The 24,670-nt window shown below is 40.4% G+C and overlaps 1 protein-coding gene across 5 annotated transcripts in view; it reads right to left on the bottom strand.

Moving 5' to 3' along the window:
• Positions 1-4,690: 4,690 nt before the first annotated feature.
• Positions 4,691-24,670, bottom strand: part of LOC117398178 (heterogeneous nuclear ribonucleoprotein C-like) — a 31,830-nt gene continuing 11,850 nt past the window's right edge. For 2 of the 5 annotated variants that reach the window (XM_033997147.3, XM_033997148.3), the window contains 8 exons: positions 15,288-15,452; positions 14,425-14,684; positions 10,846-10,918; positions 9,836-9,883; positions 9,421-9,578; positions 8,687-8,800; positions 6,382-6,536; positions 4,691-5,054 (listed from right to left, as the gene is read on the bottom strand). In XM_033997147.3, the coding sequence (XP_033853038.1) occupies positions 4,947-5,054; positions 6,382-6,536; positions 8,687-8,800; positions 9,421-9,578; positions 9,836-9,883; positions 10,846-10,918; positions 14,425-14,684; positions 15,288-15,292 (921 nt within the window). In that variant the 5' untranslated portion in view covers positions 15,293-15,452 and the 3' untranslated portion in view covers positions 4,691-4,946. Of the gene's footprint in view, positions 5,090-6,381; positions 6,537-8,686; positions 8,801-9,420; positions 9,579-9,835; positions 9,884-10,845; positions 10,919-14,424; positions 14,685-15,287; positions 15,453-24,670 lie in introns of all 5 variants that reach the window. The other 3 variants (XM_033997149.3, XM_033997150.3, XM_033997151.3) reach the window with 2 other exon arrangements.

The following is a 24,670-nucleotide window of genomic DNA, read 5'->3' as shown; positions in this document are numbered from 1 at the left end:
CACACTGCCATGAGCTCCCCGTACCCACTCCTCCGGAGAGAGAGCAGCCGTCTTTAGAAGAGAGCACCAAGATAGCGCAGATGCTGGGTCTGTACTGTACTTGTTCATGGTAGAATGGATGTTATTGCTCTCGGTGTTTGTGGATTTCCTTAGCAATGCAAAGGGGAGTCTGGTGGTTGTTTTTAGCTTTGTTGCAATTAATCAGCAGCAGAGGGGAGCTGGCTGTAATCTGCGGCTCACTGCTAGGGGTCAGGTTACACAGCGCAGAGAGGTTTCTGTTCCCACAATACCCTGCACAAGCCCCAGCATGCCCCAGGTGGTAAACAGCATAGAAATCACTGTGTTCCATTCCAGGGAGCTCAGGCTTGAAACACCAACAAGCTGCAGTGCAGACTTAACCTCTCGTGGGCTGGGGAAAGGAGGAAACGAAGGAGCTTCCTGGCCAGAACGTCTTCTTGGATTGGGATCGGCGAGCCGATCAGAATGCCAAGCAGTCTGGTTTTGGGCTGTTTGAAAGTGTTGAGGTTTACAGATGTAAATTCATAGGCATTTGGATTTGTTTGAGAATGAGAAAAGGCCATTCAGCTCATCAAGGCTTGTCTCTTGTTAGTACATGATTCTAAACTAATTTAAAATCACACAATCTAATTTTTTTTTCAATGTTCCCAGTGTTTTAGATCCTACTACTTAACCTGGCAGGCTATTTCTGCATTTGTAACTCTCTGTGTAAAACAACCTACCTTCTGTCTAAACTCTACTCAGCTTCCACGTATGCCCTCTTGTTCTTCTCTCTCTGCTAAATTTGAAGTAGTGTCTTGGGTTAACTTTATTCATACCATTTATGATTTTAAAGAATTCAACCAATTCCCCTCTTTCCCTTTATTTTTTCCAGGCTGTAATTATTTTAACCTGGCCTCATAGCTCATGTCATTAAGTCCTTAGATCAGCCTAGTTGCCCTTCTCTGTACCTTCTCGAGTGCATTGAGATCTTTTTTTGTAGCTAGTCAGGGCTGGACCTCAGAGTGGATCAATTTTCAGACCAGAGACACTGCGAGATAATTTGAAATCCTTTCAAACAGGTTAGTGTTGGGACCAGCAGATGGCGTAATTGATCCTGTCGTGTGTGTTTGCACCAAATGAGTGACAGACATGGGCTTAGTGGAGGAGGAGGAGGAGGAGGAGGAGGAGGAAGAGGAGGGAATGAGCGGGGTCAACAGCTGGATTTTAGGGTTGCCATCCGTTCTGTTTTTCCCTGGATTGTTCTCATTTTGAGGCAGCTGTCCTGGGAAATCTAAGACTTCCCGGGACATTAAATGTCAAAGTATATGATTTATTTCTTTATTTTTGTACGAAAGGACTCTGGTGTCCTGTTTTTTTGTAAGTCAGAGGTAGGAACCCTAGATCTAACCCAAGTCTGCATTTATGTAAATAAAACATTTGTTTTTATACAAAACGCTGCAATTTTACTTATTTTGTAAAGCTGGTGAAGGTAACACGTGTCAGTGGACAGAAGATTGGCAGCTTTTCCATCTGAAGAAACGGTTAAATTGTTTATTTACCCAGATTTATTATTATTATTATTATTATTATTATTATTATTTAGTGTTACCAGATTTCCAGAGTGAATAACAGTGTATAATAACACAATTGGGTGTATTTATACCAGATCAAAACAGCTCATTATTGTCTTTCTATTCTCATCTAATCAAAACATGTTACATGAGCAAAACTCCAGATTTAAACAAGTGAAACACAATCAGAACGATTAAACACATAATCCACAATGTTGTTTATTCTGTTTGTGAACGGCTCTGCTGTTAACTTGCTGATTACACTAATAAAGTTTTTTACTTAAAAAAAAAAAAAAAAAAACTGAATAGTAAAATCGGGACGATTTAACAATTTTATTATTTATGACCGAGACAAAAAATGAAGGTTGGAAACTGCCACTAGGACAATTCCATTTTCCCCAGGCTGTCTGAGTGGTAACCCTATTATAATTGTATATAAAGTACTGAATAATTATACTGTCAGTATAGTGCATGGAAGACAGAGGCATAGAGAGGATAGAGTGTACAGTTTGATCTCCTACACTGGTGTTGGCCTGGAGCCTGGACTGCTGGAGCTCTGCTAAATTCTCAACCTTTCCCCTGATCTCCACAGTGCAGCTATTAAGAGAGCTGTTTTTTATTTTTGCTCGTCTTCCTGTCACTGGAGAGAGGGGAGAGGCAATCTAATTTGAATCAGAGAGTCCTGGGCCATGGCCAGGGGGTGATTTATACTGGAGAGCATACTGCATTATACAACACACCTCACAATTCAGACCACTTGTTTTACAGTCCTGTTTTGTTCCTGTTGACAGTGTTGTAAGTCGTTTTCAGGATTGAAAGGTAGAATGTAAAGGGCTTAATTTTTTTAGTTTTGTTTTATCTCTGTCATGCATGTTATATGGTTTCCAATTATTGCCACATTTGCTTATCACACCACTGAAACTTGTTGAAGTCAGCAAGGCTACTAAGAATATAAGAAACTGTGCAAGCGAGAGGAGGCCATGCAATGCTCATCCAGTTGCTAGTAGCTGATTGATCTCAAAACTTTGTTAAATTGGGTGTCAAGTTAAAGGATCCCAGTGATTCAGCCTCAACAGGGCTAGGGAGCCCATGTCATCCCCTCACCACTCTGTGTGAAGGAGTGTCTCCTTCCCTCTGTCCCAAGTCTTCTCCCCCCCATATTTCAAACTGTGCCCCCTGGTCCTGGGTTAGAGTTAATTTAGTCATTTAAGATTTTACACTTCAAATCTGGCCAAATTCTTCTTTATTTTAGGATAAATAGCCCCCTTTTTATTTGTTTTTAATTATTATTTACTTCTTAGCAGATGCCCTTACCCAGGGTGACGTACAATTGTTACAAGATATAACATTATTTTTACATACAATTACCCATTTATACAGTTGGGTTTTTACTGGAGCAATCCAGGTAAAGTACCTTGCTCAAGGGTACAGCAGCAGTGTCCCCCACCTGGGATTGAACCCACAACCCTCCGGTCAAGAGTCCAGAGCCCTAACCACTACTCTACACTGCTGCCCTATTTAATGTAGGAGTTCCTAATTATTTTACCCCTGATTTTCTCCCAAAGTTTTAGAATGTACCATTTTGCTCCCTCACAGCAACAATTTCCCACCACAGCTCAGGAGAAGTGGCGGTAAGTGGACATCCTCCAGTCACCAAGAGAATTGCCTCTTCACACCGAGGAACTGGACAGCGGACGTCAGCGAACTAGCGGCCTCTGGAGGGCAAACGGCAGCCCTGCAGGAGTCCGCTTTGAGCTCAGCAGGCGCCTGGCCAGTAGGGTCTGTTGTAGCATGATGGGGAGTGAAAGTCCCTGCCTTCCTAACCCGCAGGAGGGCCAGAGGCAATGAGACACTCCCTGGGGAATCCCCTGCGAAGGCAGTCAACTGCGCAGACAGGAACCTGCGCTCCCCTGACTGACTCGCCCTGCACACCACACAGCCGTGTTTCGACCAGGCGAGCTACTCGGGGGACCCCAAATATGTTGGCTCTTCACTTCAGTTTGGATCCGTAGATTTTTTAAGACACCATTGTAGGGGTGGGAAAAAAATGGAAAAGCTGCTGGTACAAAACTATTGTAGTTCAATACACAAAATAAGGCATTATTTCAACAACTATTTTTAACCTGCCAAAAATAAGCATTATAGAGAAGAAAGCAGGATGGATATGAAAGTATTTAGAAAATAAATAAACAAATTGCAAATAATCTTCAACATCTGCTGTTGGGCATAACTCATTCCAATATGCAGCTGCTCACGATTGGAATTACAATCAATCAGTGTGGATTAGTGGTTAGGCATCTGGACTCTTCACCAGAGGGTCGTGGGTTCAATCCCAGGTGGGGGACACTGCTGTTGTACCCTTGAGCAAGGTACTTTACCTAGATTGCTCCAGTAAAAACCCAACTGTATAAATGGGTAATTGTATGTAAAAATAATGTGATATCTTTTAACAATTGTAAGTCGCCCTGGATAAGGGCGTCTGCTAAGAAATAAATAATCAAGACTTAAACTTCCTGGTTTTATCTCAGAGGGTGCTTTCTTTTCTAAGCTTGAAGCTCTTTTCCCTGTATCATGTGCTTGTCAGAGCAGATGCTGATTTTATTAGGTTTTTTTTTTGTTTGTTTGTTTTAATTAATTTTGTGTTGCGGTAATGTTTCTAACTGTCTATGTATTGTTGTCTGTTGTATTTATGTTGCCTCTTGGCTAGGTCGGCATTTTAAATGAGAACTTGTTCTCAATGTCTTTACCTGGTTAAATAAAAGTTTGAATTGAACACAAGGACAATGCTGCCAGACATTAAGGAAACTGATTCAATTCTGGGTCAGCACTGCTTTGAGTCTCTGTATTGTCTAACAGAGATAACAAATAGAGGCTTGTGTTCTCTACTTCCCTCTGGTGGTAGAAATAGGAGAACTGCATCTCCCGATTCTTTACAAAATGCACACTTGAGACCCATTATGCTAATAGAAGTACAAAATGGGTTCCTGCACATTGTTACCTAGGATTACTTTAAATTTTTGTACAATATTTGACGTTTTGCTGTTCTCTTGCCTACTCAAAGCATGCATGAGAACTACCATAACATCTAGATTGAAAAAAAAACCCCACAAAGACCCATGTAGGATATAAAACACATGGTTTATTTAAGGAGGTATCAAAAATAAAAACAGGAGAGACAAAGGGAAGAGACAGGTCAGAGAGACACACAGTCACAGGGAGGGGAGAGTTGATGTAATTAGTTTCAGAGGGGCAGGGAGAGGAGGGGAGGGGAGGGAAGAGTTGATGTAATTAATTTCAGAGGGGCAGGGAGGGTTGATTTAATTCGTTTCACAGGGGAAGGGAGGGGAGTCACTGCCAGAGAGCAGGCAGGGTATCTTAAGAGTCGTCATCTCCGTTAGCACTGTCCCCATCATCCTCCCCCTCTTCCTGCTCCCGGTCTTCTTCGTCGTTCTCTTCTTCCTCACGCCCCCCACGGCTCTTCACCTGCAAGAGAGTCAGCAGAACATGATCGAACCTGCCTGTAAAAAACAAAAATACCAGAAAATGTTCTTTCAGGATATGAAGAGACCATTTCAATGTCTCATTAAATGTATTTGCTTACGATTGTAAGTCGCCCTGGATAAGGGCGTCTGCTAAGAAATAAATAATAATAATAATAAAATAATCCCCCTTTTTAAAAATAAATAAATAAATAAAATAAATAAATAAATAAATTCCGTCCGATTTTCTTTGGTCTTCTCCCTAATTTTAGAACATCCAGTTACATTCCCTCATTGCAGCAAATCCCCACAACAGCTCACGAGAACTGAAGGGTAGCGGGCGTCCTCCGATCCCCAAGCCAATCACCCCCTTACACCCAGAAACTCGAGAGTGGAGGCTGGCAGCCACTGGAGGATAAAGGCCACCTCTGCAAGTGTCTGCTTCGGCTCACCCGTTGCCGGGTCAGTACGGTCCACAGCCCCCTGCTGGTTTTGGCTCCCTAAACTGCGGAAGCCAACACAACACACCCTCTGGAATGCCCAGCAAAGAACAGCGAGTTCACACAGCCAAAAAAATTAAATAAAACAGCCACGTAGCATCTTCCTGGATGGCATTTTCAGTGCACCGAAGCAGTTTCTAAACATTTTACTTTGTATTTTGAGTGAAATTATGGATGAAAAACTTTTATTCTACAACAGTTTAACCTGTGATAAACCGAACTTCATCATAGGGTTAACTTAATAAAATGTACTTTAAAAAAAGGTTCATTAACTAACATCTTCTAAAATGCCTTCTGCTATATAAACACTATGCTATAACTTTCGTATTTAAAAAAAAAATACAATATGGGCCAAAACATTGAAACAGACCCTTGCATTCAATACAAGTTTAGACAGCGTTTGCTACTGTAAAATACAATTGTAATTGTGGAATTCGTAATTCCAATGTAATTGTAATTCGCACTCCTGCGTAACTGAGTTCAATTACACACCTTTCCCAGCGTAATTATTCTCAGTTCCATGTTGCACTGAGCGAACCATTCTTGGATTTTCAACCACTTTAGTGTAAAAAATATTACAGTATAGTAGGTTTAGCAGCTGCGAGTACTGCTTGGTACAATAAACAGAGTAACCGTGTTAAATGTGTGGAGCTATTTAATGTTACTTCAGTGCAACTGGAATTGAAATAACTGCAGCATAATCGTAACTAATTGAAATTGAACAAAATCCCATTGCAAACTGCAGCAGACAATGTTTCTATTATTGTAATGGAGCCCAGGTCTGCATGGTTGTTTGTTATACGGCGCTAGGGCAGTGAAAGCGCTCTGTACCTCCTCCTCCTCCTCCTCGTCCAGCAGGTCCCCTTCATCATCGTCCGAGTCTCCCACCGCCTCGCTCTGCATCTTCACTGCCTCCTCCTTCTTGGAGCTGCTGCTGCTGCTGCTGTGCTGGGGCTGAGGCTCGTCCGGCTTGCTGCTCTTCGTATCTACACATGGGGAGCAGGACACCAGATCAACACAGCGCTATTGCACAAGGATTCCATCAATCTTAACCCTTTGCGGTCCTGTGTCGGACCTGGTCCGACATCATCAAAAAGACGCAAGGCACAGGTCTCTAGTCGTTTTTTCTCCGGAAAACGCAGAGAAAACCATTCAATGGCCGAGTGAGACCAATAGGAGCCGAAAAAAAAAAAAAAAAAGGGGCGTATCTCATGAATACAGATAGCCCCGGCACCACATAGATAACACAGACATAAACAAACAAGATAGCTGCTTCTGCATCCAGCGCTCAAAGAATATCAGACATTTGCAGAGCTTTTTTTTAGATGTAATAAAAATGGATCGCATTATTGAGGAGTTTGGTGATAAAACGAGTGATCAGGAGATGATTTATCGGTACGCACTACTATGTAGAGGTATGTGAAGAATACAGTGAACAAGGGGTGGGGCGGGCTGGAGATGCAGTACTGAGTGTCCTGTTGATATGCAGTGCCTTTTAACCCTTTGCGGTCCATTGTCGGACTGGGTCCGACATTGCAATTATTCCTCACAGGTCCTTTGTCGGACTGGGTCCGACATCATTATAGCAACGCAATAAACGGGTGTTTAGTCGTTTTTTCTCCGGAAAAAGCCGAGAAAACCATTCAATTGCCGAGTGGTAGCGACAGGAGCCGAGACAAGTCGGAAAAAAAAAAAAAAAAAAAAAAAAAGGCGTATTTCATGAATAGTCATACATGGTATCAGGTATCAGATAATGGGCGTCCATAATAAACAAGCTGGCTAAGTGCGTCAGCGCACTGAGACTATCATGGACATTTGCAGAGCTTTTTTCAGATGTTATAGTAATAAAATAATGACTTTGATCGCATTATTGAGGAGTTTGGTGATAAAACGAGTGATCTGGAGATGATCGATCGGTATGTACGACTATTATTATTATTATTATTTATTTCTTACACAGCTGAACGCTATAGCAAACAAAAGGCTGGGGAGGGGCTGGAGATGCCTAGTGTGTGCTTTGTTGATATGCAGGGCCATTTAAACCCGTTTGACTGTGAAAAAAAATACTTTTAAACAGCGCGTATAAAATTAACTGCGCGTGTGAAAATTAATTATTCCTGGCGTGCCTGACGCGCGATTAATAAATGGACCGCAAAGGGTTAAACCTGTTTTACTGTGAAAAAACACTTTTAAAACAGAGCGTCTAAAATAAACTGCGTGTGTGAAAATAAATTGGACCTGACGCGCTGAATAAATGGACCGCTAAGGGTTAACCCTTTGTGGTCCATTAATTAATTGCACGTCAGGCACGCCAGGTCTAATTAATTTTCACACGCGCAGTCAATTTTAGACGCGCTGTTTAAAAGTATTTTTTTCCACAGTCAAACGGGTTTAAATGGCCCTGCATATCAACAAAGCACTCACTAGGCATCTCCAGCCCCGCCCCACCCTTTCGTTTGCTATAGCGTTTACCTATGTAAGAAATAAATAATAATAATAATAATAATAAATAATAATAATAATAATAATAATAGTCGTACATACCGATCGATCATGAAACACATGTTTTTTTAGCTTTAAATATAAGATCTCTGGTGCTAAACTAGGTTAAAGCCATCTGTTGTTTGCAAGACACGCTTTCACATAGCCTTGCACTTCCGTGGTCACCTGGCTTTCAAATCGGATGCTTTCCCGATTTGTCAGTGACATGCTTTCACCCAAAACAGTGTTTCATTATTGTAAGGAAACATTCATTTCAAAACATCAAATTGATATACCAATGTGTATAAAGCAAGTAGTTAAGCTGTTTCATTCTTTTGTAGTGTTTGCTTTACAGAAAAAAAATCAAGATGCAGCATAAAAAGCAAATAAACTTGCATATCTACAAAAATAAATGAACAATTAATTCAGCAGTAATACGTTCAAGCCAATTCACTAGTTTTCAGGCCATTCCACTCCAGGTTTAACAGGCAGGAACACAAATTATATAATGAACTACTCCAGGGAACAAAGACCAGCAGTGGAAGATCCAGCTTTGGCCACCCCTGCACTAGGAGGTTTGTTCTTGGTTATTAGAAAGTGAAGCAAGGCGTGGCCGACGTGTGCCCAGCCCTGTTGCATCCCTTCTCCTCCCTACCCGACTTCTTGCCGTGGTCCTTCTCCATCCTCTCCAGGCTCTCGAGCAGGTAATCCACCTTGTGTTTAATCTGAGTCAGCTCCTTCTTAATGGTCTGCAGGTCATCAGCTTTCACTGAGAGAGAGAGAGAATGAATTACAAATCCTGCCTGGCTGGGTTCACAACGATGTGATATGGGATCACGATACAAGAGTGAAACATTCTTTGTAATTGTGAACTTACAAAATAAATGTAGTTTTATTTTATTTTTTTAGTAATGTGAACAAGCACAAATTTCAACTAGCTTAACATAAGATATGCCACTGTGAAATTTCCACAGTATACAACAGTATAATCCAGTAACGACATCAGCATTGCTTTGTTTAGATGCAAAATTTGCCAACTGCAAAAATATGCAATTCTTAAATCTATAGATTTGAATCCTCGTTAGTACTAAATATAATAATACATTTGGCAAATCTACCAAGCATTAAACAACAGTCACAAACACAGAAACATACTTTTTTTTTTGTTTTGTTTTTCACTAAAAAGTGGTGGAGAATATGAGAATGGTCGCAATGTAAAACACATGGAACCGTGAATGATTAAGCTTGGAGAGGTGTGTCATTGAACTGTAATTGATCAAGTATATGGTAATTACAATTACACAGGTGTGCCAAGTTTCAAATTCACAATCACAACTGTAATTGACCCCAGGTCTCATGTTCTTGGGTTATCTGTGCTCTGATCCTCACCGCTGCGTGAGGAGCTTCGCTGGCTGCCCTTCGAGAAGCTGCTCTTGGTGCGACGGCCACCCCCACTAGCGCTGACCCGCGGCCTCTTGGACGGGACCACCGGCCTGGACGGGGGAGGAGGGGGAGGGGGAGGGACGCGGGACGGGTACGAGTACATCCTGCAGGGGACAGAGCCTTGCTTTTAAAACACGGATTGATCAACTGCTTTTTAATATGGATTACTACTTAGAACAGATGGATATATTATATTACTAGGTGTTGCATGCTCTACAGGTTCAGTGACACCTCAAATAAATGCATTTCAGGCTTCTGTAAAGCGTCTAGCTTTTTTCGATCACCTGGAATGGATTGGTAACAGTATCTTTGGATTTGAGGCATTTGAAAACCCCTTTAAAATGAGCAGAAACCCTATTACCTGTCGTAGTAGTCTCTCTGAAAGTCATAATCCAGATCATACGAAGAACTAGGAGGAAAAAAAAAAGCAATTCACTAGATTAATAAAACGTGTTTTAAATGATTAACGTTACCATGTTTGGCAACGTATCAGATTAAGGTCACCACAAGTAATTGTGTATGAGAATGCGTAAAGCATTGTGTATAGGAAATTAACCCTGTAATCCCAATTTCTCTATCACATGTGCTACAATGCTTAGCCACCCCTCTTAATCCAGCCAGCCTCAAAAGCCAGAATTATTCATATGCAGTACATTGTGTTTCACCGGCCAGGAAATGTTTTTTTTTTTTTTTTTTTTTAAAACAAGAAACGGTATTTAGTTACATAAATAAAAGCAGCTTTTCTCATTTCAAACATGCTTGGGCACTACAGGGTTAAGACTTAAATATTGATTACACTAAACATGGGTCTTTCAATTCAATGAAATGTGTTAAATCAAGTTTGCATGAGAAATAAGAGCAGAGAGACACAGTAACTGCGACACAGATGAGACAGGTCACAAGGAAGGGAAGAGGCTCGCAAGGGACCAGATTTATTTCAGGTTAATTACACATTAAAAACTGGAGCATCATAATTAATATTTTCTGCGCCACAATACACTAGGGGAAAACAACCAACCATCTGCCACAGGTAATTTAAAAAAAAAAAAAAAAAAAAAACACAGTAATAATCATTTGCCTGGTTTTCTATTTTCAGCTGCTTGATATGTGAAATGTTAAAAGACCTGAAGTAAATTATACGTAATGGATTGCAAACGCAACTGCACCTCCGTCCACCTGAAACCACACGCTTTCTGTTTGATTCAAAACAGCTTACAATTAAAATATTCACATTGCTAGTCAGCTACCAGTATACACTGTATTTTGTTGCACAGTTTTCAGGATCGCACACAGCGTGGGCTGGTGCGTCGGAGGCTATCCAGTGTCGTGCCCAGCTGTGAAGATAAAGCAACAATGAAATTCCACTCTTACCCATACATGTCTCCAGATGAGCGCTTCCCAGACTTTGATCGATGAGGTTTCGGTTCACATGCCAAGTTAATATCTGAAACAAGAACGAGAAACAAAAAAAACAAGCTATTAAAATAAATACCTGCAGATTACTGTAGTTTCACTTACACGTTGTGTGTTTAATTTTTGCAATTTAACTCGGGGGGGGGGGGGGGGAGCAACTAAAAGCTTTCTGTCTCAGTTCAGTCTCCATGCGGCAAGCCTGCTCCGGACTGGAGTGATTACAGGTTTGGCTCTGTGTGAAAACACGAGGGATTAAAAAAGTCCCCGCCTTCACTCTCTCAATATCCTGCCAACCACAGCTGATGAAAAAATCTACATTTTCAAGCAACGCTAGTACCTGCATTTGGTGTTCCCTTAATCTAGTGCTGTTTAATTTCACTTTTTGAAGGCATAGTCCTAAAACGAACGAGGAGGAGGAGGCCATTCGGTCCACCCAGTTCAGAGAAGCAGATTGATCTCAAAGCTTCATCAAGTCTTAAAAGGACCCCAGTGATTCAATAGCAACAACATGACTAGGTAGCCCAATCCATACCCTCACGACTCTCTGTGTGAAGTGTCTCCTTCCCTTTGTCCTAAGTCTCTTGTGTTTCTGCACAGGCACAAATGTTCAATCACTTTGGTAGCCAGTTAATTCAGGTTTGAGTCTATTCAGAGATTGTTGAAAAAAAATAAGTGTACTCAAAAACAGCCTAGTGTTGATACCCAGCTGGCAGTGCAGATGTCCTGTCTAATGAGTCCTGCTTTGGTGTTGTCATCAGTGCAGAGGGTCTACAGCCATCTCTATACAAGAAGGAGGGCAATTCAAAAACTGATTACTTTGCTGGATTAGTGTCTTCAAATCCCCTGCAATACTGAGCTAACCCGATTTCCACCTGCGCGCGCAGGGAGGCTTTTAAACTCTCCTGGTGAGAATATTGAAACACTGATCTGTTTTTCATAGCTATTCAAAACTAGAAGTCTCTTCAACACACTGTTGTGCTAAAAAAAAAAAAAAGAATATGCAATGTTTCAATGAAAGAAAGACAGACATTGATAATTGGATTTTAGTTTCGTGTTTGTAAAATTGAGTTTTTTTATTTTATTTTTTGTATTATTACGTTTGAGAAAATATAACCCATATTTCACCTGATTAAATAAACGTGGAAATCGCATTATAAAAAGTGAAGGGGATAAAAAACAAAAAAAGAAAACACTGTTTTGGTTCTCGTTTATTACATTCCACATAGTCGCAACAGAATATATACAGTCTATATAAAACTCACTACACAACATTTTCAGGAAGTCGGGTCCTGTTTAAGCGAGGCATTTCAGAATGAAGTGCTTACCTTTTTTCTGTCCCATGAGATTCTGGCTCGCTCTAAAGCAGCATAACGCATTTTTGTCCCAGAAATCACTATGCGTGCGCCAGCATAATCTGGCTTGTTTACTTTTTGCCGTCTACAACTTTTAAATAGAGGCTCTGCTGTGTTGATCTATCTTACATCACACAGAGCTATTTTTTCATTTGCCATTTTCTCGCAAATTCTGGTGAGGCAGTAAATAAGTGCAAGGTATTTTTGTCCTTTCTAGCGAATACGAACATCTGATATTTGTATCCGAATACATGTCAAAAAATGTTTGTTTGAATATTCAGATATTTGTCCCAGCACTACTCTAGTATATCTTGTCACTATTTCATAAGTCCCGAGGCTGAGGTTCCACTAAGAGAAACTTTACTTAACCAGCCTGCATCACAGCAGTGGCAGTCCAGCCAGCAAGCCTGTATGAACAGCCCACATAGATGCACAACACGATACAATCCTGCCGGGATAGACAGGCAATCAGCTCTCATTATGAACAAAAATCTCATTTACAATGTCGACCTGGCAAGAGGCTCCCACCACCACAGCAAACAACAAACACAAGTAAAAAACACAATCAATTATAAAACTCAACAGCAGCACAGCGGGAACAGATGCCAGTCAGCAATGAGTCAACGCTACAGCTAAAAGCAACCTCAGATATGAACCGTTCTCATTTGAACTTTTGTTAAAACTCATTCCAGTCACTGGCTGCTGCAAACTGAAATGAGCGACGACCAAAAACTGCTGCTGCCCTGCATGGGAACAAATCAGTATAATAAAATGACTGTATCAAAAGTTGTGCAATGAATGAGCGCTCCAGTAAAACTACACAAGCAAGCTGGCGTTTTCCAAATTTTCAAATGCTTCCTTCATAATTTAAAATGCACCGCAATACTTACAGTTCACTTGGAAATGAAGAGTTCCGAGCGCATGTGTTCACACAGCAATGCAGTTCTGCGTCTGCTGTGCCTACTTGTGCGCCAGCATGCTTCAAAGATTGACGTTCTCAGCCCAAGCGTGAATCGCAAGACTATCGAGGCGAGGAACCCTTGCTTAGAGACTGCTTTCCCCCACCGGTGTGAGATTGTGTAGCGACTGAAGTTCTGAACAAACAACCTGCTGTATACAATAGTGCAAGACCCATAGGTAAATATAAAGTGTTTAAGCCTTCATTTTGTATGCGTTTGAACTCAAGTCTGTGTTTCAAATTTGACCGATTGTGCATTTAAAATAAAGTGAATGTGTTAAATCTGTGTCTGTAGTGTATGTGCCCGAGAATGTGTCTGGATATAACAAATGTACATTTGCTTTTACATCCCCCACACTGGACTATCGCCAGAGGGGGGAGAGCAAGAAATACCACCCCCCCACCCCCCAGGAGATTCCCCAAAGCTATGTTTTGAAGTAGGAGTGGGGTTCAGGTGCAGACTCTTCCACAAGAGCTACAGATTTGTGAGGATCGGAAAATCCAGCTGGGGACTGGACAAGAATTTACAACAGCAAAAACACTCCTGTATTTGTCATCTTCATTTTTTTTTATTTTTAACAGAGGTCAATAAAACTGAAGTATGAACAGAAGCCAAGCTGCCAGATGGGGTTCTTCACTTGCAGTATTAAATGTGCTTAAAAAATGAAATGGAGATCACAGGAAAGATCCAGTATGGCTGTCCGAGTTGCTGATGAATCCCAGATCTAGTCGAATTATTAAAATAACCACAGTGAATTTGGCAGCAACGAGGCTTGTGAAACAATTCAAAACCCTCACTACCATGTAAAAAGTCCTGCCTACCTCCTGTATCAAGAATGTCTCCTTCTGACCCGGATCAATACTGTGTTCAAATCTGGTCCCCATAACAAGGTGCACCAGTGCATGATACAACCTTATTTAATTAAAAACCATCAATAATGGGTTAAAAAAAAACAACACACACAAAAACAGCCTACAGAACGTTACAAAGAAACAAATCTAAATTTTAAGTAAATGGAAGTGCAACAAGTAGCCTTTAGCAGATTACCATGCTGTATGTGTTTGGAACAGTATCGGAACTTTTCGTTTGCTTGTTACAAAAGACGGTCCCAACGGCCTCCATTAATTCGTTGATCTTCTTGTGTTCTACTGACAAGAGCGATTAACCGTTGGACACCTCAGTTTCAATCTATTAGCTCAAGACGCTCCGACTCCAGCCTTACTCACCCAGCACCTGCCCCACGATCATGCGGCCGTCCTCCCCAGCCACGGCGGCGCGCGCGGTCCTCTCGTTCAGGAACTGCACGAAGGCGAAGCCCTTGTGCACGGAGCAGCCCACGACCTTGCCGTACTTGCTGAAGATGGCCTCCACGTCGGCCTTGGTCACCAGCAGGGTGTTGAGGTTTCCGATGAACACGCGGGAGTTCAGGGAGCGAGGGTCGTTCTTGTTGGTTATATTGCCCGCCATCAGGCTGGTTGGGGACAGACTATAGAGAGAGAGAGAGAGAAACAGAGTTAAGGAATCTTAGCCTGGCTAGTAAACCCTCCGAATATATATTTTTTTTATTTTATTTTAAATGATTTCTTAACATCTTTACAGCCAAGCGTTTGTTAAAGATGTCACTCCACAGCCAAGTATTCTATGGCAGTTTACCACACTTTTTCAAAACGCATTTCTTTTTGATAAAAGTAGGAATTGAGAACGTTCATTCCAGCTCAGGAGTACAAAGGGGAGTCACATGGCTAATAATGTGGCCAAAGGTCATCAATTAAATTCTTTGCCGATTTAATTGGTCAAACATTTATATAGGACGCACAAGTAATTTTTAAAGGATTACCAACCCAGTAAAATCAAAACAATGCTACAATTATCAGCAAGTCTAAATTGATAATACAGAAATCAATCTAATACATGGATGAGGTCTAGAGAACTTAAAATACAACCTGCCAAACCGATATATCCTGCACTGGCAGTCATCTTAAATGTTTAACAGCAAGTTTTGCAGCATCGACATGTGCCCAAAGAGGGGCGAGTGTGTGTGCGTGGGGGTGGGGGGTAACTGTACAAGATGGAGAGAAATGGGACTCACTCCATGTTATCTGCTGCTGTGGGGTACTCTCACTGTGGGGGGGGGGGTGGGGGGGTGCTGGGAGGGAGGTCTGGCTTCAGAGCTAGAAGCTATCAAGTGTCTGTCTCTGCAGGGCTGCGGTTCACAGCGTCTCGTTCCCAGAAGTCAGCGGGGCAAGCAACATCACTGAGGTAATACAGAACATGAAACCTCAGCGTATGCTTTCGAGTAAATTAAAAACCAAACAATTTACAGTAAAATACAGGCTACTGGTATGTCTCATGGCTTTCTTTTATATTTTAGAACAAACTCATGTACTTCGAGAGTTCAGGTCATATCTGCTTTGATTTTCACAATTTTTTTGTTGTAATTTTCACCATGGCGGTCATTCAAGATATGTATTTACCTTGGTTAATGCCAATTTTATTATGACTTTGTACAAATTACACAGCATTTATCATAAAGGAGAATTTGATTTTATCACGATGGTCTCCACCCGTGAATTTTGCCAATTGTTTCCACGCAGCGTGTAAACAGGAAGCGAGTTGGCAGCAGTGTAAAGTTAACATACAACTTAAACATTTATTTTAAAAGTTACATTTCAGTGTACATTTTATTTATATATATATATATATATATATATATATATATATACACACACACACACACACACACACACACACACACAAAGTTACAATTGTTTGAAAACTTATTGTTTAAATGACTTCACTAGAAGCATGTGTTGAAATAAATTAAAATAGCTGTTTATTTAGCCAAATGTTACAATATGTTGTATTACTATATTTAATATGTATATTATTTGTAGCTGTGATCATTCAGTGAAATTGACTGATTTATGCGATTTATATCTACTTTTACTGTGACAAAAACATTTGCTTAATCATAAGTCATTTTTATTGAACGGTTGATTACGGTTTAGAATTGTGTCTGCCATTTAATTTATATCTATCTATCTATCTTATATATATATATAGATATATATATATATATATATAGATATATATATATATATATATATAGATATATATATATATATATATATATAGATATATATAATTTTTAAAGCAGGCACAGGATTCAGAACTAGAGCGATCCACTTTCGACATTCAAAATGCAATCAGAAAAGGACAATGGAACCTGTGAAATGAAACTTTCAGCAGGTCAACAAATATGAGCAAGCAGGGTTATTTAGAGAGGGGAGGAAGAAAAAAAACAATGGTTAAAAAAATGCATATATCTATTTCAATGTCAAGTCTGTTCAGTTCAATCTGTTATTACTATTTTTGTCAAGCTTAGAGGGACAGAATGGCCTCTCGTTTGTCAACTTATTTATGTTTGACAAGTTCAGTGACACCCCAAATAAATGTACTACCAATGCAGGGTATATCCCTCAAGTAGGTCAAGAGACCATTGAGCCACACTGCATTTCTGCTTCAGACGCACCGACTATAATCACAGGATTAGCTATTTAACCTGAAACCATTAAGAACGCCCTGATGCTAGTAAAGGGTTTCAACTGATAATCTGCAATTGGAGATTAATGGGTCCATAATTACGAAAGTGCAAGTCTTAAAATATGTGCATTTTAACGAGCTTAATTCTAGCTCAGATATGCAGATCAGGACTGGATAATGCTCTTCAGTTTTCAAACACGGAATTGGATACAGAGGCTGATTAAAAAGGGCAGCAGTGTGGAGTAGTGGTTAGGGCTCTGGACTCTTGACCGGAGGGTCATGGGTTCAATCCCCGGTGGGGACACTGCTGCTGTACCCTTGAGCAAGGTACTTTACCTAGATTGCTCCAGTAAAAACCCAACTGTATAAATGAATAATTGTATGTAAAAATAACGTGATATCTTGTAAGTCGCCCTGGATAAGGGCGTCTGCCAAGAAATAAATTATTATTATTAAAAAGCAACGCAATACTGTGTTCAAACTGAGCTCTACCATTAGCCTGGCCCTTGAAAAATCTTTGATTCCAGTGTATTAGGACATTGTCCATAATAAATTGGAGGTGCGTGATGTTTAACCATCATAATTCTGTCATGCAATCTGGAGTGCGTTCAATAATAATATATCTCAATTTTTATATAGCGCCTTTCATAGTGGACCACCATCACAAAGCGCTTTACAGAGGTAGGCTGTGAACTGTGCATTATATGCAGAGTCACTTACAATAGGACATTGATTTAACATCTCATCCACAGGATGGAGCACAAGGAGGTTAAGTGGCTTGCTCAGGGTCACACAGTGAGTCAGCCAGGTGGGATTTGAACCGGTGACCTTCTGGTTACAAGCCCTGGACTGTGTACTAAAAGTTGTTTTTAGCAAGTTTTGCAATTTTTGTACTTTTACATGTGATGACTATAACTGTATTTTTGTAATTGGACACTTGTTTTGGTTATACATCTTGAGGCACAAGTTTCTAATACAATCGTCACTTTAAAAAAAAAAAAAAAACATAAAATCGGTTTTAAAAAGCTAAAATGACAACAGATTTACTTAGTGTGTTGGTCATACAAATCAAGATTTGAAAAAAAAAAAAAAAAAATCAATATGCAGGCACCCACCCCACCGATATTGCTGGTTGACCACTTTGAACCTCCAGCGATGCAGCTCGGACCTAGATTCTCTACCGTTACGTAGCAGGGTCGGTGTGCAGGTCGTTCAGACGCTCTGGAGCGCTTTTTCTATTGAATGCGCCCGTGGTAACATTCCTGAGTACCTACTGTATAGTGCGTTAAGAATGACCCTGTATAAAATAGAACCTTCACCCTACAGAAACAAGTCATTATTTAATTGTGAGCTGGCCTTTCAGTAAGTTTTTACTGTACGTTGCTAGATTACCTGGTCATGTTGTTGAGGCACAATCGCTAGGATCCTTTAAGACACAACTTACCAAAGTTGTGAGATCAATTGGCTACTAGGAACCAGATGAGCTTAGATGGGCTGAACAGCCTCCTCTCGTTCGCACGTTTTCTTATGTACTGTAGTCAGCGGTATGGCATGCTAGTACAGGGATCTCAGTAACGCAGAGGGCAATCTCAAGGCAGTCCTTTCCATTTACCAGGAAACACTTCCTGTGTCACATTACTTAGCTGAGTCACCACCACAAGAACAGCAAAATTGGGCTTCTACACCCAATGTTCTGCAAATCCTATTACAGAATCTCAAAAGGCCTGCTGAAAGTCGGTATATATACACATGATTATCAGTTCTAACCAAGTGTAGACATGACGGGTTACCCATTGCTGCGTTGTAACTACAGTAGTCTACGCATATAGGAGCACCTCCTAAGAGGAAAGATATTTATTTATATGCTGACAAGCAGATGTTACGTTGGCTAGATTTATTTGCAGTGACCCCTTTCCAGCCGATACCTTCACGTCACCTACGTGGTACATGTTACAAAGCCACATTTGCTTTCTCCATATATGCCAGACCAGTGTGGGTACAAGCAAAACCAGTGTGAGTGGACAGGCAACGCCAATTTACTGCAAGTGTTGCACTGTAGAGCAAAGGCAAATGTAAATACCATGTATTTGATGACTGTATATAGTGGCATCACATTATATTTATATTAATAAAGCAGTATGTGACAGTTCTAGGACTGCAACAGTCTGTGTATGGGTAGATCAACAATCGCAGCAAACAGGACGAACTGTTTTAGCAATGCAGAGCTTACCCAAGTTTTACTTCCTTTCACTGCATAATTTGTTTATCAGTAAGTTTACTGCAATTCAACTAAATAATTACACATTTCTGAAAATGGGTGGAAGACTTAATTGGGTATCTTGGTAGGCAACACTGTAGTTATACTGTATAACAAAATGTTTTGCTAAAAAGGCAAAACCCAAATTACTGAAGGGCATGTATTCACTAAAACATACAAACAAGAATTATCATTTCTTGCGTCCATGTTTTCTGGGTGTTTTTTTAAAATAATGGTGTGGGTCCAATGCCAGCTTTTGCATAAAACTGAAAACACCTGTATGCAACTTGCTTGACTGGATTCTCTTAAAAGCTGCTGTAAGGAAAAACCAGGAAATTCAAATTTGCAGATTTACGTGAGCATGTTTGGACCGTAGTTTCATATACATACTCCACCACTCTTACGAATACCCGCTACATTTGCTGCTGCACATTCTACAAGATGCACCACTTGAGAGATAGGGTTACTAAACAACCCCTTTAAAATGACTAATAATGCCAACAAAGAGAGAGTGTAATTATATAATTACACACACAGCTGTGCAAGTCAGCCATTTTGCATTTTTCTACTCTGATGCATAAGTAAACTCTGTTCAATGCAAATATCTTTGAAAAATAATCAATTCTAATTCTTAAAATCACCACATTTATACACAATATAACTTGACAGACGAATAATGAGTATGTCCACCCTTTTCCTTCAAAACCATTGAAATTCTTCTAGGGACACTTTCAAATCATTGTGTTATAAACTCTTGTGGAATGGTGCTGCACACTTCCAAAGATCATCTAAAATGCTGGGATTATTATTACTTTTTCTTTGTCCAAATAGTCCCATACAGCGTCAATGATGTTGAGATCTGGGCTTTGAGGGGGCCCTTCCATGCGTTGAAGGACTCCAGCTTCCTCTTTCTTTTGCAAATAAGTTTTAATTATTCCAGATGTTTTGTTTCCAGCATTATTCCAGATGTTTTGTTTCCAGCATTATTCCAGATGAAGTTTACACCAATAAGTCTTGCACCACTGGGGATAGCATGGTGGATTAAAATGTGTTTGTACCTTGCTGCTGTCAATATACCATCAATTTTCAAACACTTGTGGATATGCACCCCTAAACTTGAATTGAACTTCCTCCATGCTTAATTGTTGGCTTCAAACAAGGCTCTTTAGAAGTTTCGCGTCTGTCCAAAGCACCTTTGACCATTTTCCCAATCCAATTTCTGTGTTCTTGTGCATATTTTAGCATTTTAGTCTCGTTCCCCTTTAACATGTTATCTTACCGCAACACATCCTTTAAGTCCTGATTTCCAAAGTGTACTGTTGATGGATGGACAACACCTGTGCCTTCTGCCAGTTTAGTTGTCAATTCAATGCTACTTCACTCTATTTTTCTTTCTTTATGCAGAAACAATTCTATGGCGATCTTCTACTGCAATTTTAGCCATTTTGTTTTAAGCTAACAGTTAATCCTGATAGACCTGTATTCTGCAGTACAAAGAGAGGGTTTTTAGCATTATGGATGTGCAGAGAGGAACACCAGATTTGACTGGTAAATGTGATGGATTAGCTACTACAACACTTCAGATTAGCTGCTCATGTATAGTTTACTTTGAGCTGTTGGGGTCACAAGTTTTTGAAGATTCTGATCAATGTGAATTAAAGATTGCAAAATGACAAGCTTGGTTTCTTCTCACCCAAACTAAGCTGTATTAATAACTGTCAAAGTTGTTAGACTAGTGGAAAACACTAGTGGAGCCTGAGTAAATTGTTGATGTTTATAACATCCATATATATATATTGTAACTCCTGAATGTGTCTAATCAATCAGGATCCTTCAAACAGATACCAGGAACCAAACAAGCTCAGCTGGGCCGAATGTCATCCACTCCCATTCCCCCATTTTCTTCTGTTCATTTGGGAGATATTTTCCCCCGAAAGCATCTAGTACCCACCCCTGTACTGTAATATTGTACTACAATATTAATTTAATATAAAAATAAATTATTCAGCACTATAAAAATAAGCCTCCTCCTTTGTTTAGAATGGGACTACATTTTTGTATTGACAAAGTACATGATCAGTCAACATTAAATGAGGTGCAATTGTGAATTTCTGTGTTCATGATCCTAAGTTAAGAGAAGTTATTGTGGGTTTTACTACAGCTTACTTAAATTCAATCCACTTAATTCACCTAATCCCCTTGTTGGGCACGATACCAAATTCAACATTGTATTTAAATTTTTACACAATATTCTTGAAAATCTGAACCTAGGTCAACCCCCTCCTCTATCACCATCCGATTCCTTTGTTATTAAGATCCAACGCATCGGCTCTCCATCCAGATTTCGTATCAGCCCAGGGTTTTACATGTGTTTAATCAATTATAATTGAGGTGTTTGACTAATGAGTATTTAAACATTATGAATATCGAAAGAGTCTGAAGCCCTTAGTTGTCATTTTGTTTAGATACTGCATATAATTTATCTAAGCTTTCTTTTTTTTTCTTTTTTTTTTTTTTAAATATATTATATATATAGGCAGGTGTGAAAAAATGCTGTAAGAATGCTTTCAAAAATAGACATGTTAATAGATTATATTTATCAATTAACTAAATGCAAAGTGAGTGAACAGAAGAAAAATCTAAATCAAATCCATATTTGGTGTGACCACCCTTTGCCTTCAAAACAGCATCAATTCTTCTAGGTACACTTGCACAAAGTCAGGGATTTTGTAGGCATATAGTCAGGTGTATGATTAAACAATTATACCAAACAGGTGCTAATGATCATCAATTCAATATGTAGGTTGAAACACAATCATTAACTGAAACAGAAACAGCTGTGTAGGAGGAACAAAACTGGATGAGGAACAGCCAAACACAGCTTACAAGGTGAGGTTGCTGAAGACAGTTTACTGTCAAGTCATACACCATGGCAAGACTGAGCACAGCAACCAGACACAAGGTAGTAATACTGCATCAGCAAGGTCTCTCCCAGGCAGAAATTTCAAGGCAGACAGGGGTTTCCAGATGTGCTGTCCAAGCTCTTTTGAAGAAGCACAAAGAAACAGGCAACGTTGAGGACCGTAGACGCAGTGGTCGGCCAAGGAAACTTACTGCAGCAGATGAAAGACACATCATGCTTACTTCCCTTCGCAATCGGAAGATGTCCAGCAGTGCCATCAGCTCAGAATTGGCAGAAAACAGTGGGACCCTGGTACACCCATCTACTGTCCGGAGAAGTCCGGTCAGAAGTGGCCTTCATGGAAGACTTGCGGCCAAAAAGCCATACCTCCGACGTGGAAACAAGGCCAAGCGACTCAACTATACACGAAAACACAGGAACTGGGGTGCAGAAAAATGGCAGCAGGTGCTCTGGACTGATGAGTCAAAATTTGAAATATTTGGCTGTAGCAGAAGGCAGTTTGTTCGCCAAAGGGCTGGAGAGCGGTACACGAACAAGTGTCTGCAAGCAACAGTGAAGCATGGTGGAGGTTCCTTGCAAGTTTGGGGCTGCATTTCTGCAAATGGAGTTGGGGATTTGTTCAGAATTAATGGTGTCCTCAATGCTGAGAAGTACAGGCAGATACTTATCCATCATGCAAAACCATCAGGGAGGCATCTGATTGGCCCCAAATTTATTCTGCAGCATGACAACGACCCCAAACATACAGAGAAAGTCATTAAGAGCTATCTTCAGCGTAAAGAACAAGGAGTCCTGGAAGTGATGGTATGGCCCCCACAGAGCCCTGAGCTCAACATCGAGTCGGTCTGGGATTACATGAAGAGAAAGAAGCAACTGAGGCCAACCCTGTCCAAAGTAACAGAACACAACCAAACTAAAAGTTGAGTAACTTTTAACAGTTCGCTATTTTGATTATAAACGAAGCGCTGTTTTGTTTTTAGTACTTCAGTACATACCAGTCAACTTCTGTGACATCAGCTGAATCCCATTGTCAGCAGCTTAAAATCCTGCTTTTACCTGTATCAACCGTTTTGTTAAAAAATACTTTAGTGATTTAACACAAGCACCGCCATAGCTGCTTTTTGAATGGCTTTTGCAATTCAAAATTTAAATATCTCCACGTCCGTTCTTAACCCTTTGCGGTCCATTGTCGGACCTGGTCCGACATTGCAATTATTCCTATCAGGTCCATTGTCGGACCCTGTCCGACATCATTATAGAAACGCAAAAAACGGGTTTTAGTCGTTTTTTCTCCGGAAAAAGTAGAGAAAACCATTCAATGGCCAAGTGGGAACGACAGAAGCCAAGACAAGTCAAAAAAAAAAAAAAAGGCGTATCTCATGAATAGTCATACATGGCCCTGGTATCAGATAACGGGGCGGTCGTAAGTAAACAAGCTGGCTGCCTGTGAATCGGTGCACAGAGAACACGGACATTTGCAGAGCTTTTTTGAGATGTTATAGTAATAAAATAATGACTTGGATCGCATTATTGAGGAGTTTGGTGATAAAACGAGTGATCAGGAGATGATTGATCGGTATATACGACTTATTATTATTTATTTCTTACATAGGTGAAAGCTATAGCGAACGAAAGGGTGGGGCGGGGCTGGAGATGCCTAGCGAGTGCTTTGTTGATATGCAGGGCCATTTAAACCCGTTTGACTGTGAAAAAAAATACTTTTAAAACAGCGCATCTAAAATTAACTGCGCGTGTGAAAATAAATTAGACCTGGCGTGCCTGACGCGCATTTAATAAATGGACCGCAAAGGGTTAATATTTGAACTAAATACCCATAAGGTGTTTCAGCTGCAGAACTGTAAAAATGAGTAAATTATAAGCACTTGCTTCTTCAAAATCGCCAGACCCGCAGTTTATGCACCATATCGCAATCAATACAATATAGCCAACAATTTAGTCTGGGCGTTATAATAAAATCAGTCATTGTGAAAGAACGTATTACATACTCCTGTCGAGTGCTGAAACACTGATGAAAGTCATTCTACACATCATATATTTATTTTATTAGCAGTTGTCTCAAAATATACATTGAATCACAGTACAGTGCGATATAGCTATGCTGCTTTTTTATCGTCTGCCTGTCCTCTGAATCAGCTCAGCAAGCTTGTAACTGTCCTTTGTAATAAAATCTTGAACATTGTAAACCCAGGTGTTGTGATCAATGGCTTGATCAGTCACCTCTTGATCATGTATGCTAATTATTTTGTATTCGGTGTAGGGCTGGCGACAGGCTGGCTGGTGTTAGCTTTTATTAGACTTTGTGGGCACTCCAATTCATTATTATCTGTATACTGATGGAGAAGATGGCTCAAAGACGAGTACTGAATACGAACGTGCTTGAGCTGTTACAAGATTTGGCTGAAGGAGATTCTGATGGCGGGGTGAGTGATAATGACAGACGCATCCTGGGCTGTTGAAACCAGCAGTTCTGACAGTGAAAGCGTGGACACCAAGCCAGATTTACCTGCAGATCAAAACACAACAAATGCCGACCAGGGGGAGAGGCTGTGGCCATGGCCGATCCAGTACTGGAGAAATAGCTGCTGTCCCTGCGGCTCCTCCTGCATCTGCCGCTTCAGCACCACCAGCACCAAGGACAACTACACCTGCTGCATCAGCTTCTCCAAGCGTAATTCATGAGACGGGCAAAGACGGGACAGTTTGGAAAATTATATAATCCCGGTGATGA

This window comes from Acipenser ruthenus, chromosome 54, assembly GCF_902713425.1.
Source record: "Acipenser ruthenus chromosome 54, fAciRut3.2 maternal haplotype, whole genome shotgun sequence".
Taxonomy (NCBI): domain Eukaryota; kingdom Metazoa; phylum Chordata; class Actinopteri; order Acipenseriformes; family Acipenseridae; genus Acipenser; species Acipenser ruthenus.
The sequence above is the reverse complement of the archived record's forward strand: the minus strand, read 5'-3'. Positions and strand labels throughout refer to the sequence as shown.